The following is a 19,024-nucleotide window of genomic DNA, read 5'->3' as shown; positions in this document are numbered from 1 at the left end:
GTGTGTGTCACAAGCCTAGTCCTCACGATTTTGTCATAAATGTACATATATTCAATCAGAAGGATTGCAAAAAAAAAATGTTTGATTTGCTCATTCGACACGAATGAGCACAGCATCGAGCAGTGGAAACGTGGGTTTATTTACTATGAAGTTCGTATTTTTAATTGTTGAAATGAAATCAGCGGTGACGAGCTAGTTGTTTTGGTAGCGGCTAAATTAGCATGTCGCGATACCTTGTACAGGGGATCACGTCTGCGCCGAGTAGATGCGCAGAGGGTTGAAACAGCGCTTGTCCGATCTGCTCACAAGAAGGTTTCTTTGGCCAGTTACTGTGATTAAACACGAGTTGTTTAATGTTCACAATGTATCGTTTTTCATGGGGAAAATGAGATGCGTCCCCGGGACGCTTGGATAGTGAGTTTAGTGCGTCCTTTCAGATTTTAATGCGTCAGGGACGCAGGACGCGTACCTAGCAACATCACTGCATAACAAGAGACCGATCCATTGACAGGGTTCATAAAAAGAGAACATATATTTTACATTTTATCCTGCTGTATATTGGGGGGGACAGGTTAGTATTTTCTCAACATTGGGGGGGACACGACCCCCCCAAAGAATGCGTGGTTACGCCCTTGCCATAGTCCCACCAGTCTCGACAGCAAGCTCAGGGACCGAGGGGGATCAGCATATTTCATCAACACTGTTGCAACCCACCTGTCAAGGGGATAGTGGGGGAGGTCAGGGATGTAAAAGGCTGGGTTATGGAAGGTAGATGAGCAAGTGGTTGGGGAATAACAATGAACTGGAAACAACAGATGATGGGGAAAGTGTGTTTACTCAGCCATCAGAGAACAGGTGAACATAAAACACAAAAGTAGGACACCACAAGACATGCAACAGGGTCTTGGAACTCGTGTATTGTCAAAGAAAATAACCAAACAAAACAGCTAAACTAGCAGCTAACAAAGGAAGGCGAAGCGCTCGAGCTGCTAAGTAGACCATACGTGAAGTTACCTTCTCCACCCTAAACTAATCCAAAAGTACAGTTTCAAGTGACACTCCTGACCTGCAAGGTGGCAGCAAAGAATTGACCAAAGGATCAGGCTAACAGGAACACACGGTTCACTATAGACGCTGGTAGGGGGGAGAGGGGAATATATATAATATATATATACATATTTAAGTTAACAAATAAGCTAGTAATTCAGAACAAGCAGGGTTATCATCGGCAGACCAAAGAGAGAGAGAGCGATCCAAGAAAACCGTTTTTAACGGTTGGGCAAGGCCTCCCTTTGATGGGAACTGGGGGATGAGCTGGATGGAATCCAGTACAAGGGGCTTTACATAAAGGCCTCTTTATGCAAAGCTCCTCGTATCAAAAAAAAATACCCCTTTGTAAAAAGTAAGAGTAACAAGTAACTTGTTGATGGCAAGAGAATCAGGATAACCCAACGATGTTGCAAGCACTTGGACGGCACGCCTCTTCCAACTTTCCTTCCTTCTTTGCCACTAGCTCTTCTTCTTTGCAGGACACACCTGAGTCAGGATGAGACTGATCGTGTTCTTGATGATGTCCGGGGGCGGGTGGATATTGTGGGCGCTATTATGGGCTAAGGTCATCTCCCAGGCGTCCACAAACACAACAGCCAGGCCCATGAACATGTTCCTGAGAACCCTGTCGAGCTGCAGCGAGAACCAGTCGCTGTGGTTCAGGCTAATCTCCTTGTCCAGGGCCCTTAAGTTAGCCGAGCGGATGACCACCAGGGTGCCGGGGCCCCGGGCCAGGAGCCGTTCAAGCGCCCGGCGGATGTGCCGCATGCGACGTATGTATACCTCCACGGGGAAGGGGCTGAAGTGGGCCCAGAGGCTGAGGGCCACCACAGTGTTGGGGCCTCCAGGCAAGCGGTCCAGCTCGTTGGCCACGTATCGGAGCTCACTGACGCTGACGGTGGAGAAGCCGAGGGGCGGGCCGTGACAGCGGTACTTCAACAGGATGTTGTGTTTACAGTCCACCGCCATGAAGGGCCCTACCTGCGCTGGGCTGCGAAGGTTGAACTCTTTGGTTTGTAGGAGAGACCGAATGAACGCGGACATTGGAAATGATCAATGGGACATGAGTAATGGCCACAGAATCGTTGGCACAGAGAGAAGGGTGTCGGTGCTCACCTGGTACAAACGCTCTGAGGTACTCAAACCACTGCCTCATCGTGGAGTCTCCGTACATATTGATCATCTTGCCAGTCAGGCACTGGGTGATCGATTTGGCGTCAAACTGGCGAACAGGTGTTCCATCAAAGGACCTCCAGGAGCCTTTGTAGTAATACCCAGAAGGATTGGACTTGACCGGCCCTGGTTTGATGCTGCGGTTTTCTAACTCTGGGTTATCTGGGATATCAGAATGACACAAATGTCACAAGATGAAATGCATACAAGTGGGCACCACCACCACATAAGCAACCTCCTCCAATAAGCGTAGCAATGATTGTGTACCTATCTTCCTAGGAAGCACGTCTATCCGATCAGGTCCTGACGCATGGATGACAACCTTGATGTTTACACGGCTGTGAGTAATAAAACAAAATATAACCGCAAGCGGTGATTAACAGGGTCCGAGCAAAATTAAAAGTCAAGAACACACTAATGAAAGATATTTAAATATGACATAATTATGAAGGAAAGATGTTGATAAAGATGTTCCACTTAATGCAATACTGTGCCTCGGCTTTCAGGTGAGCTGCAAAGCAATGGCCGAATGTCATGTTCAGCATGCTATAATCGGGATTTGAACTCTCAACCTAAGGATCACCTGTACACGGTATTATCCTATTGAGCCACTGATAAACCTGAACTGCAGCCTCATTCACAAGATCAGAATGTCTATTTATAATCATACAACATCCAGAAACCTCCAAGCACACATTTCTCAAGTGAATTAAGGGCTTTCTTAAAAGCATATAACTGAAAAATCTTTGAAATTCTGGGGAAATAAAACCTTTGTAGTCAAGAACACTAACGGAAGGAATATAAATATGACAGAGTTAATTATGAAGGAAAAATGGTTAACGCAGAAGTTCCCCTAATGCCATACTGCCAGTGTCTTGGCAGTCAGATTCTTCGAAACAAATGAGTCGGAATGTTGATTGCCTGATAAATTTCAGGTGCTTTTCAATGTTGTGGTTCTTAAATGAGTGTCAATGACAAAATGTCATGTTCAGCTTGTTCATAATGCTCTAATCAGGATTCAAACTCTCAACCTAAGGATCACCAGTACAAGGCATTGACCTGTTGAGCCACTGACATTCCTGAACTGCATGAAGGCTCATTCACATGGTGAAAATGTCTATTGATAATCACACATCAAGAAAACTCCAAGCACACATTTCACAAGAGAATTAAGGGCTTTCTTAAAAGAGCACAGAACTGAAAATTTGCACTGTTAATGGTATCCACCTTAATAGCCGTATAGTAGTTATACAATAACAAAATGGTAATTTAGGCAAAATGGGTGGAGAATGTGGACGTTTGGCTTATCTATGAAATTGTGGGAAGATTTTTAGAGCAGAAGACCAGGGTGAAAAAGATGCACCTGATTTTAGAGATTGATATGATGAAAGAATTTTGAGTCCAGGTCAATCTGGTAAGGAGAAATAAAATAAGGCTAGTTCATAATTTTTTTAAATAGCGCCACCACAATTTGGGTTTATGGGTGGTGGGGTGTATTGGTATCCACCTAATAATAGTCGTATGTTTTTTTATACAATAACAAAATGGTCATATAAGAAAAATGGGCTAACGGCTCCAACTTTATTGGCCAATATTCTCCAATGGAACTAAATAAAACTAATTCTGTTTGATGATTTTTGTGAGGCTTGTTCTAAAGATTTTATATGGCCATTTTGGTGAATTTTTTATTATTTTTGTAACCTTTGAATGTTTTTACCATGTTTAGCTCTAATATGAAATTGTGGGAAAAGCAAACATTTTTTGTCGCATAAGACCCGGGTTTTATAAATGCTTCTGATTCTAGAGATTAATATTCTGAAAGAATTTTTGAGTCCAGGTCAATCTGGTGAGGACTAATAAGCCTAATTCATGATTTTTTATAATAGCGCCACCTTTGGGTGCAGTACCACAAATTTGGGTTTATGGGTAGTGGGGGTTATTGGTAACCATACCTGAACATTTCAAGAGTTTTCGACCTACGGTATAGGCTGCAGGATGACTTTTACAGAATTTGAGGGATAAGTAAACGTTACAGAAACAATAGGGGACCAAGCCGCTTCCATGCTGCTCGGACCCCTTACAAGGATAAAACACATTTCCAAAGTTATAAATGAAGGATAAAGCAGGGTACAGCGCCTGACCTCTGAAAGAGCAACGCTTCTTTGTTGGTGACGAGGTCCTTCTTGTAGCCTCCCTTGAAATGGTTGATCCTGGTGTCACAGCTCAGCAGCTTGGGCTTCAAGCAGTACCAGGGCTCTCCGGTGTGGAGGTCTGTGTAGTTGCACAGCGGCTCCTGCGGCCGATTGTGCGGCAGGCACATGTTGCACACGGTGGTCTCAGACCGCTCGCCCGAGCGAAACAGACTCTGGAAGAAGAAGCGGTCGGCCCGCTGCTCCCGGAGCCGCTGCAGCACGGCCACCGCCTCGCTGGAGTGCACCATGGTGATCGTCACCTGGGCCGGACCCTCCCACAGCAGGGGGAACAGTGCCGAGTAGGAGCCGTTGAGGTGGTCCACCACCGTGCCCGCCACTCCTGCCCCCAGCTCCGGGGAGTGCAGCCGTGCCACCAGGAAGTCCCCCCCGTAGCGCTTGGGACGGCCCTGGAAGTCCTGCATCTGAACCAGGGCCTCAAGCTGGTCCCCCACACGCCGCTCCCTCCCGCCCTTGGAGGGCAGAATGGCGAACAGGCTGTGGACGGGGTCACTGGTCTGGTCGAGGGACGTGGGGGCGGGGGGCTTGGGCCAGGCGATGGCGTCGAGGAGGGTGCGGTCCTCCAGGGCTTCGTCGGGGGTGGGCTCCAGGTGGCTGCAGATGGTGTGGTTCTTGTACGGAGGGCGTTGCCCCTTCTGGGCGAAGGCAGGGTAGCTGCTGTTCTGGGGCTGAAAAAGCATAGACGCTGTGTGGTAGCTCAGGTTCTGAGGAGGACGAGAAGGGTGGTCCTGTTTAAAGTGAGGCTGAACGCGGCTTTGGGCAGTTGTCATGATAACTACTAATACTAATTAATTCAAAATATAACTTGAAATTGCATTTCCTGCAGAAAACGTGTGTTATTGCTGACAGCTGAATGAAAAGCTCAAATTATTGCTGAAAAAGCCAAAAGCGGGAAAAACCGCCCAATCTTGCAACGCTGCCTGAACATCCCCACGCTCTGACTAAGCCAGTATGAAACGTAAACTGTGATTCTGAATAAAGTATAATTGATATCGAAATTCCGTTTTCATATTATTGAAGATACAAGTGTGTTGATTTGTTAAATGGTTTGAAAGAAGGTAAACTGTTGAAAATGTATTTAGGTACGATGGTTGAAGTTCAATGAGAACAACAGAAAACGAAGCCGGTTTGAAACTAAAACTGATTCTGGAAAAATTATGATATCAAAAACCTGTTTTCAGATGATTGAAGATTTTCTGAAAGTGTGTAGATTTGGTAACGAAGGTTAACTGTTGAAAATGTATTTAGTTACGATGTCTTAAGTAGTTGAAGTGTCAGAGGCTGGTTATTACCATCGACTTCCATTGGAAAAATAATTGGAAAAGGCTTAATTGTTTAAAAAGTTGAAAGAGCTGAAATACCCTTAACCAGGGGTGGACTGGCCATCTGGCATACCGGGCATCGTCCCGGTGGGCCGTTGACCCAATGTGGGCCGGTGTAAGTACCATATTGGCTCGGCTACCAGATCGGCTCGGGGTCCGTCGTCTGCTGATTACGTTACACAATATCATTGGCTGTACGCTTGAATGGGCGTAGGCTACATTGTGATTGGCTGCTAAGGGACAGTTGTGATTGGCTGTTTTGTGCTGTAGCTCTGGCTGTCGTCATAGCAACCACAGCGAGCACATGTGTGAGCGCGAGTAGGTCTGTCTAGTTTCGGTTTGTGTTGCCAGATTGGGCATATATCCCGTTTTTCCAGCCTAACGTGATTCAAAGTAGCCAAATCAGGCTGAAAATGTGCCCAATCTGGCAACACGGACGGCTTATCTTAACAGCCAAGATGATTCCGAGGGATGTTTTGTTTTTAGAAGAAAACTATCCATACAGATAGGTTGGGAATGGTCTATGTTCAAAATGAAAGATCATTACAGGCTCTTTAATTTAAGCCATAAAAGACCTTATTGCTGTAGATAGCGTATTGTGTGACGTAATCAGCAGACGACGGACCCCGAGCCGATCTGGTAGCCGAGCCAATATGGAACTTACACCGGTCTGGTCCGCTATGTTTTGTTTTTTTCTCTCTCTAAATTCCCTCCAATTGTGCCGGCCAATGGGCAACAGAGAGCTAGCAGTGTGTGGCCAGCATCGACGCATATTATTGGTCTATGTTTGTCATTGTCAATCAATCATGGGCTGACTGGCTCAGAGAGCCCTGACAGTGCTGTCAATCACAACACAAACCAGCGGGACCTCACGGCGCGGGCCGGAGTCGTGGGAGTCGGGAGGGAGCTGAAAATGGATAAGCGTAAGAAAACTGCGACTCTCTGGAGGTGGAAGCTGCTAAATGTTCAAATTGTACAGACCTATTTGGTGCCGGGGTCAACACAAGTAACGTTAGCCTGGGGCTAGCTAGGCTGCATCACATGTCCAAAACAAAACGTTTTTACATTGAATGTGATGTGACCTAATTAACTGCATACTTGTGACAACATATTAGCCCAGAGTTGAAGGGCTGTGACTGTTGGTAGTTGTGGTTGATTTTGTTTAAATATGCCGAATTGTGATATTATGGGTTATTATTGTTCAGATGATTTAGTTAAGGTAGCTAACAGCTTCTAACGTCAGCAGTCTCTTGTTGCCATAGCATCAGTAAACATTGACATGGACTAACTAGCTGTAAATGGAGATGCAGAACCATGCTGTATTGTAAATACAGATGAGATACTTTGAATTTTAGCACAAAATACAAGTAAGGAAATAATTCGTTTAATTTGCAATATTTGCCATTGAATTTATTGTAATCTTTCAATTCATTTATTGTTTACTGAGGTGATGACTATTACATGTGGTGAGAGGAATGCAATATGTGTATGTTTAAAGGTTTATGTGAAGAAACATGTGTGATAAAATGACAATTGGTAATTCATAAATGTCTCTTTATATTCTCTGCTACCATCATCTCCTGTCAAACAGGTTTTCCTGACCTAATATAAGTTCTTCAGAGAGAGAGAGAGAGAGAGAGAGAGAGAGAGAGAGAGAGAGAGAGAGAGAGAGAGAGAGAGAGAGAGAGAGAGAGAGAGAGAGAGAGAGAGAGAGAGAGAGAGAGAGAGAGAGAGAGAGAGAGAGAGGGGGAGAGAGAGAGGGGGAGAGAGAGAAAGAGATTCATCTTGACTTTGCAAGTTTACTATGCAACATGTTTCGTCTCAGATTGAAACAAAGGTTTATTTCCTGGTTGAAGATTTTCATATTGATGATTTTAATTTCAAACATCTGCATTTCTTTTAAGTTCAATTAACAGTTATGCAGGTAGGTCTTGGGGCTCTTTTGAGACTTAAGTCATCCTTCATGACAGATACATTTGTTCACCAAGTGTCACTCCGTCACAAAAAGTCTACATGGCTACATATACTTGTCACTCAGTACACAGATACTGAGTACAAGTTCTGTTTGCTGTTTCTTGCAGGTCATGAATTTGGTTGAATTAGTGTAGCTGGCTGGCTGCGGACGAGGAAGTAGGGCAATATATATAGATATAACCATAAATAGAGAATTGATATTTTTTGTTTTTATCTATAGCTGTGTGAAAAAGTCTAATGTCTAATATGAGAATGCATATCTGTTCAGACCTGTAATTAATTTCTTAGACTTTTTCTCGCAGCTACAGATAAAAAACCTTAAATTCTCTATTTATGGTTTCACAATGACTGAGTCACAGTTTAAACAAATGAGTTTCAGCTCTAATGCTGCTACTCTCTGTAATATGTTTCTATTTAGATTATTTGTCAGGATATTTTGTTATTATTGTCAGAGGCTGGTTTTAACTAATGCTGGGCTTAAACCAAAAGATTTTCACATTCACAGACTAAAAACTGCAAGAGAGAATTTAGCGTTGGATCAAGTGTGATATTTAACAAGGGTTTTGTAGATATGTAGATATGGGGGTTTGAGATGCAGCGACCACAGGATGTCTGTTAACTTCCTGTTCAGGTTTCATGCCTTTCTTGTCAGCAGCACAAGAGACACAAAGAGAAACTTGAAAAAAAAAAGCAACAACTGCTATTTGCAGTGCTGTACTATTATTCGGATGTATTTACTTGATGAAATTGTTTTAATAAAGTACATACAGGGTTCTTCCCGTTCGTCTCGTCCCACCCCTAGTGCTGATAATGTAGTGGGCTGGTCTGGACAGAAAATGCCAGGGCTGAATTTTTGTCCCAGTCCACCCCTGCCCTTAACCAAACTGAATAGATAGTCATCATGTTGTTAAATAGCTGAGGGTTGAATGGTTCCTGTAGCTTAAAGTATGGCGGAGGAGTTGATGACCAAAAATAAGAAGAGAAGAATAATAAAGATTTCGATATCTAGAGTGTGAATGCTACAGCATTCACACTAATTAAGGACAACAAGTTGGATTATATGTCCTATATGCCCACTGAGTCACTATTGAATTGTAGTATTCAACTAAATGTAACACACACACTCGACCAATGCAACACCAACCTCCAGAGTGAGAATGTTGCGCCGCAGGAAGATGATACCAGAGAGTGCGAGGAGAAGGAAGATGAGGGCACATCTGGACAGACGTCGACACACGGGGACCCCCTTCGGTTGCCCAGGGTTAGCTACCGCTTTGTGTTCCTCTGTCATTATGGTGGTTGTGGTGGTAGTGGTTTCGGCCAACGCTTAAACCATACAGAGGAGGTACGGATTAAAAACAGGGACTTTCATAGATGATGCTGTAGAGTGGGATAACTACATCTGACCACCAGGGGCAGCAGTGCTGTGTACAATAACCTACTGCTCTCTAACCTGAGGAGTAGGCCGGCAGTTATATGAATGGTCATTCGTGTCAGAGCCTAGTTTTGTGTCCACAATAAAAGTGCTGCAACATTGTTTTGTTATCTATATTGACACACAAACCGGTTGGCTGCATTACGCTGCTGTTATCGATGGTTCCCTTTGACGAAACAACATTCAAACATCAAGATGGGAATTATTTCGCTAGTGATACATTCAACCAAGCTCTTTGACCTTGTTCTTCTTTATGAGTAGCATTGACAAATTCATCATTTTATTTATTATTTTAATATCATGTTTAATAGGGCTGGGCGATATGGACAAAATCTTATATCACGATATGAGTAATTTTATATCACGATATGGATATATATCACGATATGGTATTTTTGAAGTAAATTAAAATAATAAATGGCTTAAAATAACCATACTTCACATTTGATCCGTTTTTTCTTTTATTTTGAACTTGAATTTCCATGCTTACAAAGGAGTAAGTAGCGAACAATCTGTCATTAACTGCAGTGTCATATAGTGCAAACATCTTGTAAACATTGAACTGTTTTTTCAATACAAATAACATTTTTTTTTTTAAAGGTGTGCTTCACACCTGCCTGGCTGTCAGTCAGTGCAGTGTAATATAAAATAAAAATCACAGCATCACACAAATATTTTAAATACTAATTATACACTTATAAAATAAAGTTATGTGCTGTGCAAATAGCTGGTGGTAAAAATAGAACTGTTTCTTCAATACAAATGAGATTTTTTTTCAAGTTAACAGGTGAGTCTCACACCTGCCTTGCTTCAGTCAGTGCAGTGCAATATAAAAAATATATATATATATTTTTTCTCTCTCTGTATAAACGATATGGCCAAATCTCTCCCGGTAGACACTTTCATATCGTCCACGGTATGATATCGTCATATCGCCCAGCCCTAATGTTTAATATATTTGCCGTCCATTACGTTTTTGAACAAAGTACTGGATTACTGTGTGATCCAAGAGTTTCTATGAAAGCACTATAGCTCTTGCTCTATACTACGTTGGATTTCGGTCACTGGTAAACAAACTCCCGAGTTATGAGCCAGAACCCAAGAAAGCTCTGTCGAATATCTAATTTCAAGATCTCATGTTACCAACGGTTGGGGTGAGAGCCCTTACCTCCAGAATTTCTTCGTAATATTACTATTTTATGCACAATCCAGTGATAAGTTTCGTCCCGACGGTGAAGATGAGGTCTATTTCTTATTTATAGCTTGTTCTTTTGGTATGTTTTTAACAAGCACAGGACGTTTACGTTTACATTGAGGCCATGTAGCAGACGCTTTTATCGAAAGCGACTTACAATAAGTACATTTGTCAGAAGAAGGTCTGGCAAGCTCTAACAATTGCTATGGTTAACTCATTCCCCGTAACCAACAAAGCTAGCTACGGTAATAAGTGCGTACATTAAGCGACAGGATGTGCAACATACAATAAGTGAGTAGGAGGGATGGCAATGCAGAGTCGAGGTAAACTCTGAACAGGAGACACCAAAGATAAATTAAGCCAAAGACCTTTGGAGGCTGGATGTATTTCTATTCCAATAACAGCATAAAATCAAATAGAGATTACCTGACAAAAGTTTTCAGTCTCAAAAAATAAAACATTAGATGCTGAGCGTCAGTTGGATGGAGCTGGCCACTTGGGTTCTTCGTCCTTTCCTCCTTCTTCGTCCAATATCTCCCTCTTGCTTGATGTCGCTCTGCCGACCATGTTTTGATCTCCTTCGTTAAATCATGTAGGCGTGTGCACCCGAGTGCTCGCTGCAATACGCCCAAAGGACTTTGATCAGACCAGAAAAGAAAAGAAGGCGCCTTTACAGGAATCCTGTTTTTGAGGCAGTGCAGCCTCACCCTTTTTCTTTTGCATTTAAGGGAGATAAGCTGACGCTTTTAACCGCAAGGCATACAATGGCTCATTCACACAATGACAGTGGACTCAATCGTGCAAGGTGATACCCCACTCGTCGGGAATCCATTATACTCCAGTAATTTTAAGCCAAAATGGTGGTCAACCAAGAACAAATTGCAACAGAAACAAACTCAACTGATTTTGTATCCTCAATATGTCCTGAGTAAGGAACAAAAGCCCAGAAGAATCCCATTAGGGGAAAGTTATTGTCCAGTACATGTAGGAGGAATCCACACATTTGGACAATGTGAACCAAAGCCTGATCCCGGAAGTTCTGATTAGGTTTGCAAAGAACGGGAGTTCCATGGGAACCAAATGGGGATTCTTCTGGGCTTTTCTTTCCTTACTCAGGACATATTGAGGATACAAAATCAGTTGAGTTTTATTCTGTTGCAATTTGTTTGACCTTTTTTCATAAAATGACCGGACTATAAGGGGACTCTGGGAGCCGGTTATCGAACTAGCAACCTTCAGGTTACAAGGCAACCCTCTGTACTTCCTGAGCCTTATCATCATTTGTATATAAGTAAAAAACCAAACCTAATTCGGTTATCCAAAGATAACCAATTTTTTTGGTAAATTAAACAAGTAAGATGGCCTTTAAAATCTAATTGAAATTGTATTTGTTGATACAGAATAATATTAACCAACTTAAATCACGTAATGATTTTCATTCCCTCTTTTTGTTGAATCTTGTGTTTGTGTTGTATGCTGTGTGAATGCATGATTGTATGTTAAATAGGATATGCAAGCTCTCTCATTCACTCGTCTGTGTATGAGAGAGCTGATTGTAGATCAAGTAAAAAATTCAATTTGCAAACCAAATCACAACTTCCGGGATCAGGCTTCAGGTTACATTGTCCAAATGTGTGGATTCCTCCTACATGAACTGGCCAATAACACCCTATCTCTGAGGCCTAGTAATTAGACCCTTACCCCTTGTTCCCCACTAATTGAATATACAATTATCATCCTTCTCCAGATCCTCAGTAGATTACATCACGAACAGTCGACCTCTCAGAGATTACCGCTATATCTGTTGTAAGGCAGTGCGATGCTCTGTGATTAACATCCACTCGTTGTAAATTAAACTGATACAAACTGACATAATAAACCACATGTGTTTGAGATTAAATTGTAGTTAGTTCGTTTTTTTGTCTTCAAGGGGATAATTGTTTTCACACAGTCATGTCAAATTGGTTTCAGGGCAGCATACATTTGAAAAGACACAACACAGTGTAGCAACACTGTGAGGCACACAGATAACAAATAAACTATTTTCCCACATATAGAACGGATAAACTCCCTGCCCAGAATTTACCACAGAAAAACATGTAGACAGAAATATACATGACATGGACAATATACAGTGATGAAGGATTTCCATGTTCTATTAGTGCTATGATAGCTGAGGGGCCAAAACTTCTTTTAAAATTTGCTTTTCTCCAGTCTAGTACCCTATATCTGCGGCCAGAGGGGAGTAATTCAAAGAAGTGGTTAAGGGTGTGTTCAGGGCGGCTGACTATTACACGTGCTTGGCGTGCAATAGCAAGGTCATATGGCTCTGACAGGCTGGGGGTAGGGAGGGTGATTATCTTGGATGCTATTCGTGGGATTTTGAGGAGTCTGTTTTTGCTGGTAACAGTGAGCAGGGTGAAGAAGCAGGGGAAACAGGACATTAGGATGGGTTGGATGATGCTTTTGTAGAGGAGTAAGAGGAGGGGGGGGGGGGGGGGGGGGGCACAGACAGGGATTTCAGTTTGCGTATGACATAAAGCCTTTGATGTGCACGATTGTTTGTGGTAATGACATGTTCGTTGAAGTTGAGTTTGTTATCTATGGTGAGCCCTAGGTATTTAAAACTGTTGACTAGTTCAACTGGTTGTCCTTTGATGAATGTGCAATTGAGTGAAGGAGGTGTCTTGGATGTGTGTATGACCATTTCCTTAGTTTTGTCAGTGTTTAACTGGAGATAGTTGTCCGTGCACCACTGTGGAAACTATGTGATTGACTGTTGGTATGCTGTGATGGAATTGTTGTCACTGAGTAGACCTACGATGGCTGTGTCCAAGGCCGCCTTAATGCACGGGCTTGCCTGGGCTGAAGCCCCAGGGCCTACGCCGATCGGGGGGCCTATCATGAGCTGAGGTTAAAAAAAAAAAACTGCAGCTCATGAATATGAATATGTGAATATGGAGTGGAATAATGTCCAGATGTTGGACATTATTCAACATCTGGACATTAGTCGACGAACAGGACTGATGCAAAGTTCTTTGGTTTCTGGAGATGGTGGAGGAGGAAGTGGAGGAGGCATGCCACTGCGTCCTCCGGCCCACGTTTCGGCCTGTATACAAACTGGTGAGGGTCCAGTTGTGGTCCGACCGTTGGCAGGATGAGGTGAAGCATTATCTTTTACATGCACTTCATTATTTTGGGCGTGAGTGCAACTCACGTAGATGACTGGCTTGAGGTAGTTGCATGTGTGACAAACACAATCTTGAGTAAAGTATAACTAAAACCTCTACCACATATGAGTTAGCACAAAGATGTAACATTGATGGGCACAAGGAAAATCATTTCTACTCAGACATTACAAAATATGTTCAACCAAACGACAACAAAACCACATTGTGAGTGTGGAATACTTTCAAAAAACCGACAATGATTAACCTTAAACCATTAACCTTGAATGAAAGATTAAGTCAACCTTTTAACCTCATAAGTAAACATAAATCAATGGAGAAAAAGACTGAGGTCATCTGGACATAGAGATATTACAGCCTCATGAGTCATCTAAAGCTAATCCACATGAAGAGGTCCTTTCCTCTTTGTCCCTGCCCCCTAATAACATAATAAATACATTAGGTTTGGTGCCTTTCTGCCTGGCCTCCTGATGACTGCAATGATTGCATGCCTTGTGCAACGTATCGCATTCGGTCCATTACTGTAAACGCAAGTGTCAACAGTTACTGTTGACACTTTGTTTGATGCGTCTCAAAACAAAACAACTAAAGATTGCGCAGAGTCATACCAGTTTGAGTGAGGCAGTTTCGTCGTCCATCTCCTGGGCGTTCTGACTGCTCTGCCTGTGCCTCTCAGGAATTCGGGGTCGAAGTGGAGCGCGTCCCCACTTCCTGTCTGATGAAAGTGGTAGACAGCTGTGTCCGGAACGATGACATGACCTTCCTCCACTCCTACGACGACCTCGACCTCATCGCCGGCCACGCCAGGTACACACACCCACAGGAAATGATGGACTATGGGGGGGCCCTTCCCTTAATGTGGGTGATAGGGGGCTGATATGTAGGTGATATATTGGTGATATGGGAGTGATACAGGGGTGATACGGTGGTGATATGGGAGTGATATGTGAGTGATACAGGGGTGATATGTGGGTAATATGGGGCCGATATGCAAGTGATATAGTGGTGATACGGGTTGATATGTGGGTGATACAGTGATGATACGGGGGTGATATGTGGGTGATACGGGGGTGATATGTGGGAAAAGTGATCACTCACATTACTTTTGATATGGTGGTGATAGGGGGATAGTCATGTTTGGCTGATAGGGGGGTGATATGTTGTATCATCCAAGCATGAATTGATCATGCTGTCTTTAATGAATGGTTGGATTAAAGGACGGAACGGAAGGTGAAATAGATGAAAAGATGAATGAAAGATGAATGATTAAAGGATGGTGAGAGGTCAGAGGTCAGTACCTCAGCCCCAATGTGAGGCTGTCCGTTGACCCCCCCTGCTCTCTGTGGACCCCCTGCTGTCCTCTGACCCCCTGCTGTTGGGACCCCCAGCCTGGGCCTGGAGGTGCTGGAGGCAGTCCCGGACCCCGACGTGGTGGTGGTCTGCTGCGGGGGAGGGGGGCTCCTGGCCGGGGTGGCGGCGGCCCTCAGACTCTCAGGGTCGTCCAGGACCAGGATCTACGGCGTGGAGCCGGAGGGGGGTAGGACCAGTAGCACCAGTATAACTACAACCAGTAGGACCAGTTGCCCCAGTATATCGATACTAGACCAATACAACCAACATGACATATTCCAGACCAGTATAACACAACTCCGTACCAGACCAGTTTAACCAGTTGGGCTTTCCCAAACCAGTATAACTCCACTCTCTACTAGACCACTACGACCAGTGTAACCAGTAGGACTTTCCCTGACCAGTGGGAGCAGTTGCCGCAGCATAACTCTCCCTTCTGTCCCCAGCCTGCACCATGTACCAGAGCTTCTTGGAGGAGAGGCCTGTTGCCATGGAAACCAAGAGCATCGCCTCGGGCCTGGCCCCGCCATCTGCAGGTAAGGTAGTCGCTCACCTTCAACCCTCAGAGCCTTAGCCTAGCCTTAGACCCTAACCCTAGACTCTGACCTCTGACCCTAAACCCTACCTAAACCCCTGACTCTAAACTTAAGATAAGAGGCAGCAGAGAGAGAGGTCATGTTTCGCGAAGTTCCGCTAGGCATTGGAAAAAACTACTTAATTCATCGTTCAGATCTACTTTATCTTATTTTATTTCATGATCATAATACCTAACAATATATAGTTTGTTTCCGTCGTCCTCCATCGCTCGATTCAACAATACATTTTGGCACTTTTTATGACTCCCGGATCAGACCGCAGAAAAAGCCTTGGACTTTCCTATCGCCAACATGCCTCTGTACTCGGATATCTCAGGCACGGAGACTGGCAAATGCACAGACTGCACCAAACTGCAACAGACAGTGGCTTTATTTGAAACGAGACTAGCAGCATTAGAAAAATGCAAAGGACTCCTCCAGGATACAGTGCCGATGGGTGAGTTTGCTGAGCTCACTCAGATACAGCAAGATGATCAAAGCTACCCTGTATCCTTCCCGAAGCTGGACAAGAGAGAGACAGTTCCAGCTGCGTCTCACTGGCACAGAGTCGGCGCTAAGCCAAAACAACATACCAAAGTGAATCAACAAGTCCACTCAACGCCAAATTCTAAGCTACCCAAAGCTAAAGTTACATGTATCAGCCGGATTAGCCCGTCACTGAAATTAACCCTGCCACTGAAGAACCGGTTCCTGCCACTTCAAGAGTCCACGAACTCGCCTGCCACCCATGCACCCTGAGCCCCGAGATGCGTCCAGACGGACAGTGCGGACAGAGACGGAACAAGAACCAGTCGCCATGGAGGCGAGCTGCGCATGCCTCGGCCACCTGTGCACCCCTGACCCCTGAAATGTGTCCGGACAGACGGTTTCTGACAGAGATGGAATCAGTCGCCACGGAGGCGGGCTGCGCATGTGTCTGCCACCGTCCAACAAGGGCCCATCTCAGAGAAAGCAGATGAACCAGACACTCTGATTATAGGAGACTCAACCATCAAGGATATAACCGGTAAGAAGATCAAAACATGCAACTTCCCATATGGAATGGTTAGTGACATCAACCATAAACTAGCCAAAATCATATTGGAAAACCCCAAAATCTCAGATTTGTGTGCATGCAGGATTTAATGATATTCAAAGAGAACAGTCAGAACTTCTGAAGAGGGCTTACACTGATCTATTGGATACACTGGACAAAATACACATTAAGTCTGTCGAGTGTTGGACACCGCACGCGCGGTGATTTATGGGAACGATCGCGTACGACACACACACACACCGCTCCGCGGGGGGGTGTTTTGTGTGTGTGTGAGTCTGGGTGTCGCACGTACGCTCCCCGGGACCAACCTAGGTCGAGACCCACTTGTCTCCGTGAATCGTCGGTTTCACGGAGGCGCTCGGTCCGGCTCGGCTCAGTCTTAATCCGGTCCGACCCAGGTCACTCTGTTAAGTCCCTTCACAACAGTTTACTTTAATACGAATTCAGACCCGTCCGTTTGGCTGGACCAAAGTCTCTCGAAACAATAATAGTTAATACGAAATGATGATGTATCTTTTTGCCTTGTCAACCCCTATATACGTCAGTCACAATCAACCATTGCTTGTACTATGCGCCACTTACCGTGAGGGGATCAGCTGGGAGAGCGTGTGTCGTTCTGCTTTGCCTGTGTCGAGGAGTCGACAGGGAAAAGGACTCGAACGATTGAGTTAACCTACTACAAATGTAGTCAGGTAGATTTATTTTTAGGTCCAATAAACACAATAACTTTTACAACTGAGTATAGATTTGAAAAGAAAAGACAGTAAAAAGAAGAAGAAAATAGATGAAGAATGGACAGGACTTTTAACCTAAACTATTGCTAATTCTAAGGGGGGATCCTAATTGAGCCTTTCCCCAGGACGGGTAATAGGCAGCGCTTGTAAGGAGGGGAGGGAAATCCTATTAAAACTACCAAATGCACTCGAGCGGCTCGAGGACGGTGTTTTAAGACTAAACCTACTAAAAAGCCACCAACAATTCTCGAGAGGAGCTCAAGGCAGGTGGGTTTTTAGGACTACACTACCAACGTTTCCCGAGTGGAGCCCAGGAATTTAACGTTAAAGCAAACTCTCGTGCCCCAGTACAACGCACGACCCCGAGAGCTGCCTTTTTCTTTCGGGAAGATGGTCCTAGGACTAAACTTCCAACGTTTCCCGAGTGGAGCCCAGGAATTTAACGTTGAAGCAAACTCTCGTGCCCCAGTACAACGCACGACCCCGAGAGCTGCCTCTTTCTTTTAGGGAAGATAGTCCTAGGACTAATCTACCAACATTTCGTCAAGAAGAGCTTGAGGTTGGATTTTCTAAATCTAAACTAAAAAGAAATAGAGTCTGAACCGAGCGCTTACGGTGTCAGAGTCTTTAAGTTAAAAACCTATTGCTATGAAGGCCGCTGTTTTTTGGAAGCAGAAGAGCAAGGGCAGAGCAGAGAACACACGGCACCACACCAGCAGCAGAAGAACCAAAAAGAACGAGAGAGCGAGATTTCTCTGCAGATTTCCCTGTTTTACTCTCCTGATAACAAAAGATCCTTTGATAAACGTTCCAGAGTTTCCCTTATTTTGCCCGAGGGGCAACACAAGGAGCTTGAAGTTGTGTTCGTACATCATGGGGTCTAAAGGGACACATGTTCTTTGTATTCCTCCAATGTTTCTCCACTAGGAGACATGTTTAAGCATTCAATTTACTACATAAAAGTGTATATAATGTAACCAGTTAGCCCTATGGTAAGACATTTTAAGGCACATAATCTTAACACATAAGAAAATCTAAAGTAAGCAATTTACTTTCACACAAGCAGTTATAAAGAAACCAATTTTCTTTATCCTAAAATATATGTAAGCATTGAAGAAGTTATAAGGTAAACAATTTACCTTATCATAAAATATACGTAAGCATTAAGGAAGTTATAAGGTAATCAATTTACCTTATCATAAAACATATGTAAGCATCAAAGAAGTTATAAGGTAATCAATTTACCTTATCATAAAACATATGCAAGCATTAAAGAAGTTATAAGGTAATCAATTTACCTTATCATAAAAAATATGCAAGCATTAAAGAAGTTATAAGGTAATCAATTTACCTTATCATAAAACATATGCAAGCATTAAAGAAGTTATAAGGTAATCAATTTACCTTATCTTAGGATATATTTGATACACAATAAGTTATAAAGCAATTAATTTACTTTATCATAAGAGATACACAAAAAGTTATAAAGAAACCAATTTTCTTTATCATAAGATATGAGATACACAATATATATGGTGATCTTGTTGAAAGCATGGTGTCACAGCATGATTCTGGAGTGATTCTGGAACGGCTAGGTGCACCAATATAGTGAGTCCTATCGGGACACACGTCAAGTCATTCATCAGTGGACCCATACCAGCAGTTGACGGGGGAATAAACAGATTCAGTCGTCTACTTGCAATGAATACATGGCTTTCCAGAGTCTGCAATGAAAGAGGAAGGGACAATTTCAACTTATTC

The 19,024-nt window shown here is 43.6% G+C and overlaps 2 protein-coding genes across 3 annotated transcripts in view; one reads left to right on the top strand and one right to left on the bottom strand.

The window, feature by feature from the left end:
- Positions 1-19,024, top strand: part of srr (serine racemase) — a 90,490-nt gene that overhangs the window by 66,153 nt on the left and 5,313 nt on the right. Inside the window, exons 4-6 of the mRNA XM_056578323.1 lie at positions 14,224-14,354; positions 14,936-15,084; positions 15,344-15,433. Coding sequence (XP_056434298.1) covers positions 14,224-14,354; positions 14,936-15,084; positions 15,344-15,433 — 370 coding nt within the window. The remainder of the gene's footprint in view (positions 1-14,223; positions 14,355-14,935; positions 15,085-15,343; positions 15,434-19,024) is intronic.
- Positions 725-10,939, bottom strand: LOC130372341 (NXPE family member 3-like). Of its 2 annotated transcripts, XM_056578309.1 has the most exons (6): positions 10,786-10,939; positions 8,874-9,055; positions 4,365-5,137; positions 2,491-2,561; positions 2,167-2,385; positions 725-2,057 (listed from the first exon to the last, which is right to left on the bottom strand). In XM_056578309.1, exons 2-6 carry the CDS (start codon positions 9,018-9,020, stop codon positions 1,510-1,512), a joined length of 1,758 nt encoding a protein of 585 aa, XP_056434284.1. In that variant the 5' UTR covers positions 9,021-9,055; positions 10,786-10,939; the 3' UTR covers positions 725-1,509. The 2 variants fall into 2 exon arrangements, with proteins under 2 accessions (XP_056434284.1, XP_056434285.1); XM_056578310.1 differs by lacking the exon at positions 10,786-10,939 and having other exon boundaries at positions 8,874-9,358.

Source organism: Gadus chalcogrammus, chromosome 19, assembly GCF_026213295.1.
Source record: "Gadus chalcogrammus isolate NIFS_2021 chromosome 19, NIFS_Gcha_1.0, whole genome shotgun sequence".
Taxonomy (NCBI): Eukaryota; Metazoa; Chordata; class Actinopteri; order Gadiformes; family Gadidae; genus Gadus; species Gadus chalcogrammus.
This window is presented reverse-complemented; position numbering and strand designations above follow the sequence as displayed.

Excerpts from the sequence above, each read along its gene's own strand:
- LOC130372341 (XM_056578309.1), bottom strand. The coding sequence starts at position 9,020 with ATGACAGAGGAACACAAAGCGGTAGCTAACCCTGGGCAACCGAAGGGG. Across the intron at positions 2,562-4,364 it reads GAAGCGTTGCTCTTTCAGAG|CCGTGTAAACATCAAGGTTG; the intron begins GTCAGGCGCTGT and ends TATTACTCACAG. Across the intron at positions 2,058-2,166 it reads CCTCAGAGCGTTTGTACCAG|AGTTCAACCTTCGCAGCCCA; the intron begins GTGAGCACCGAC and ends TACAAACCAAAG.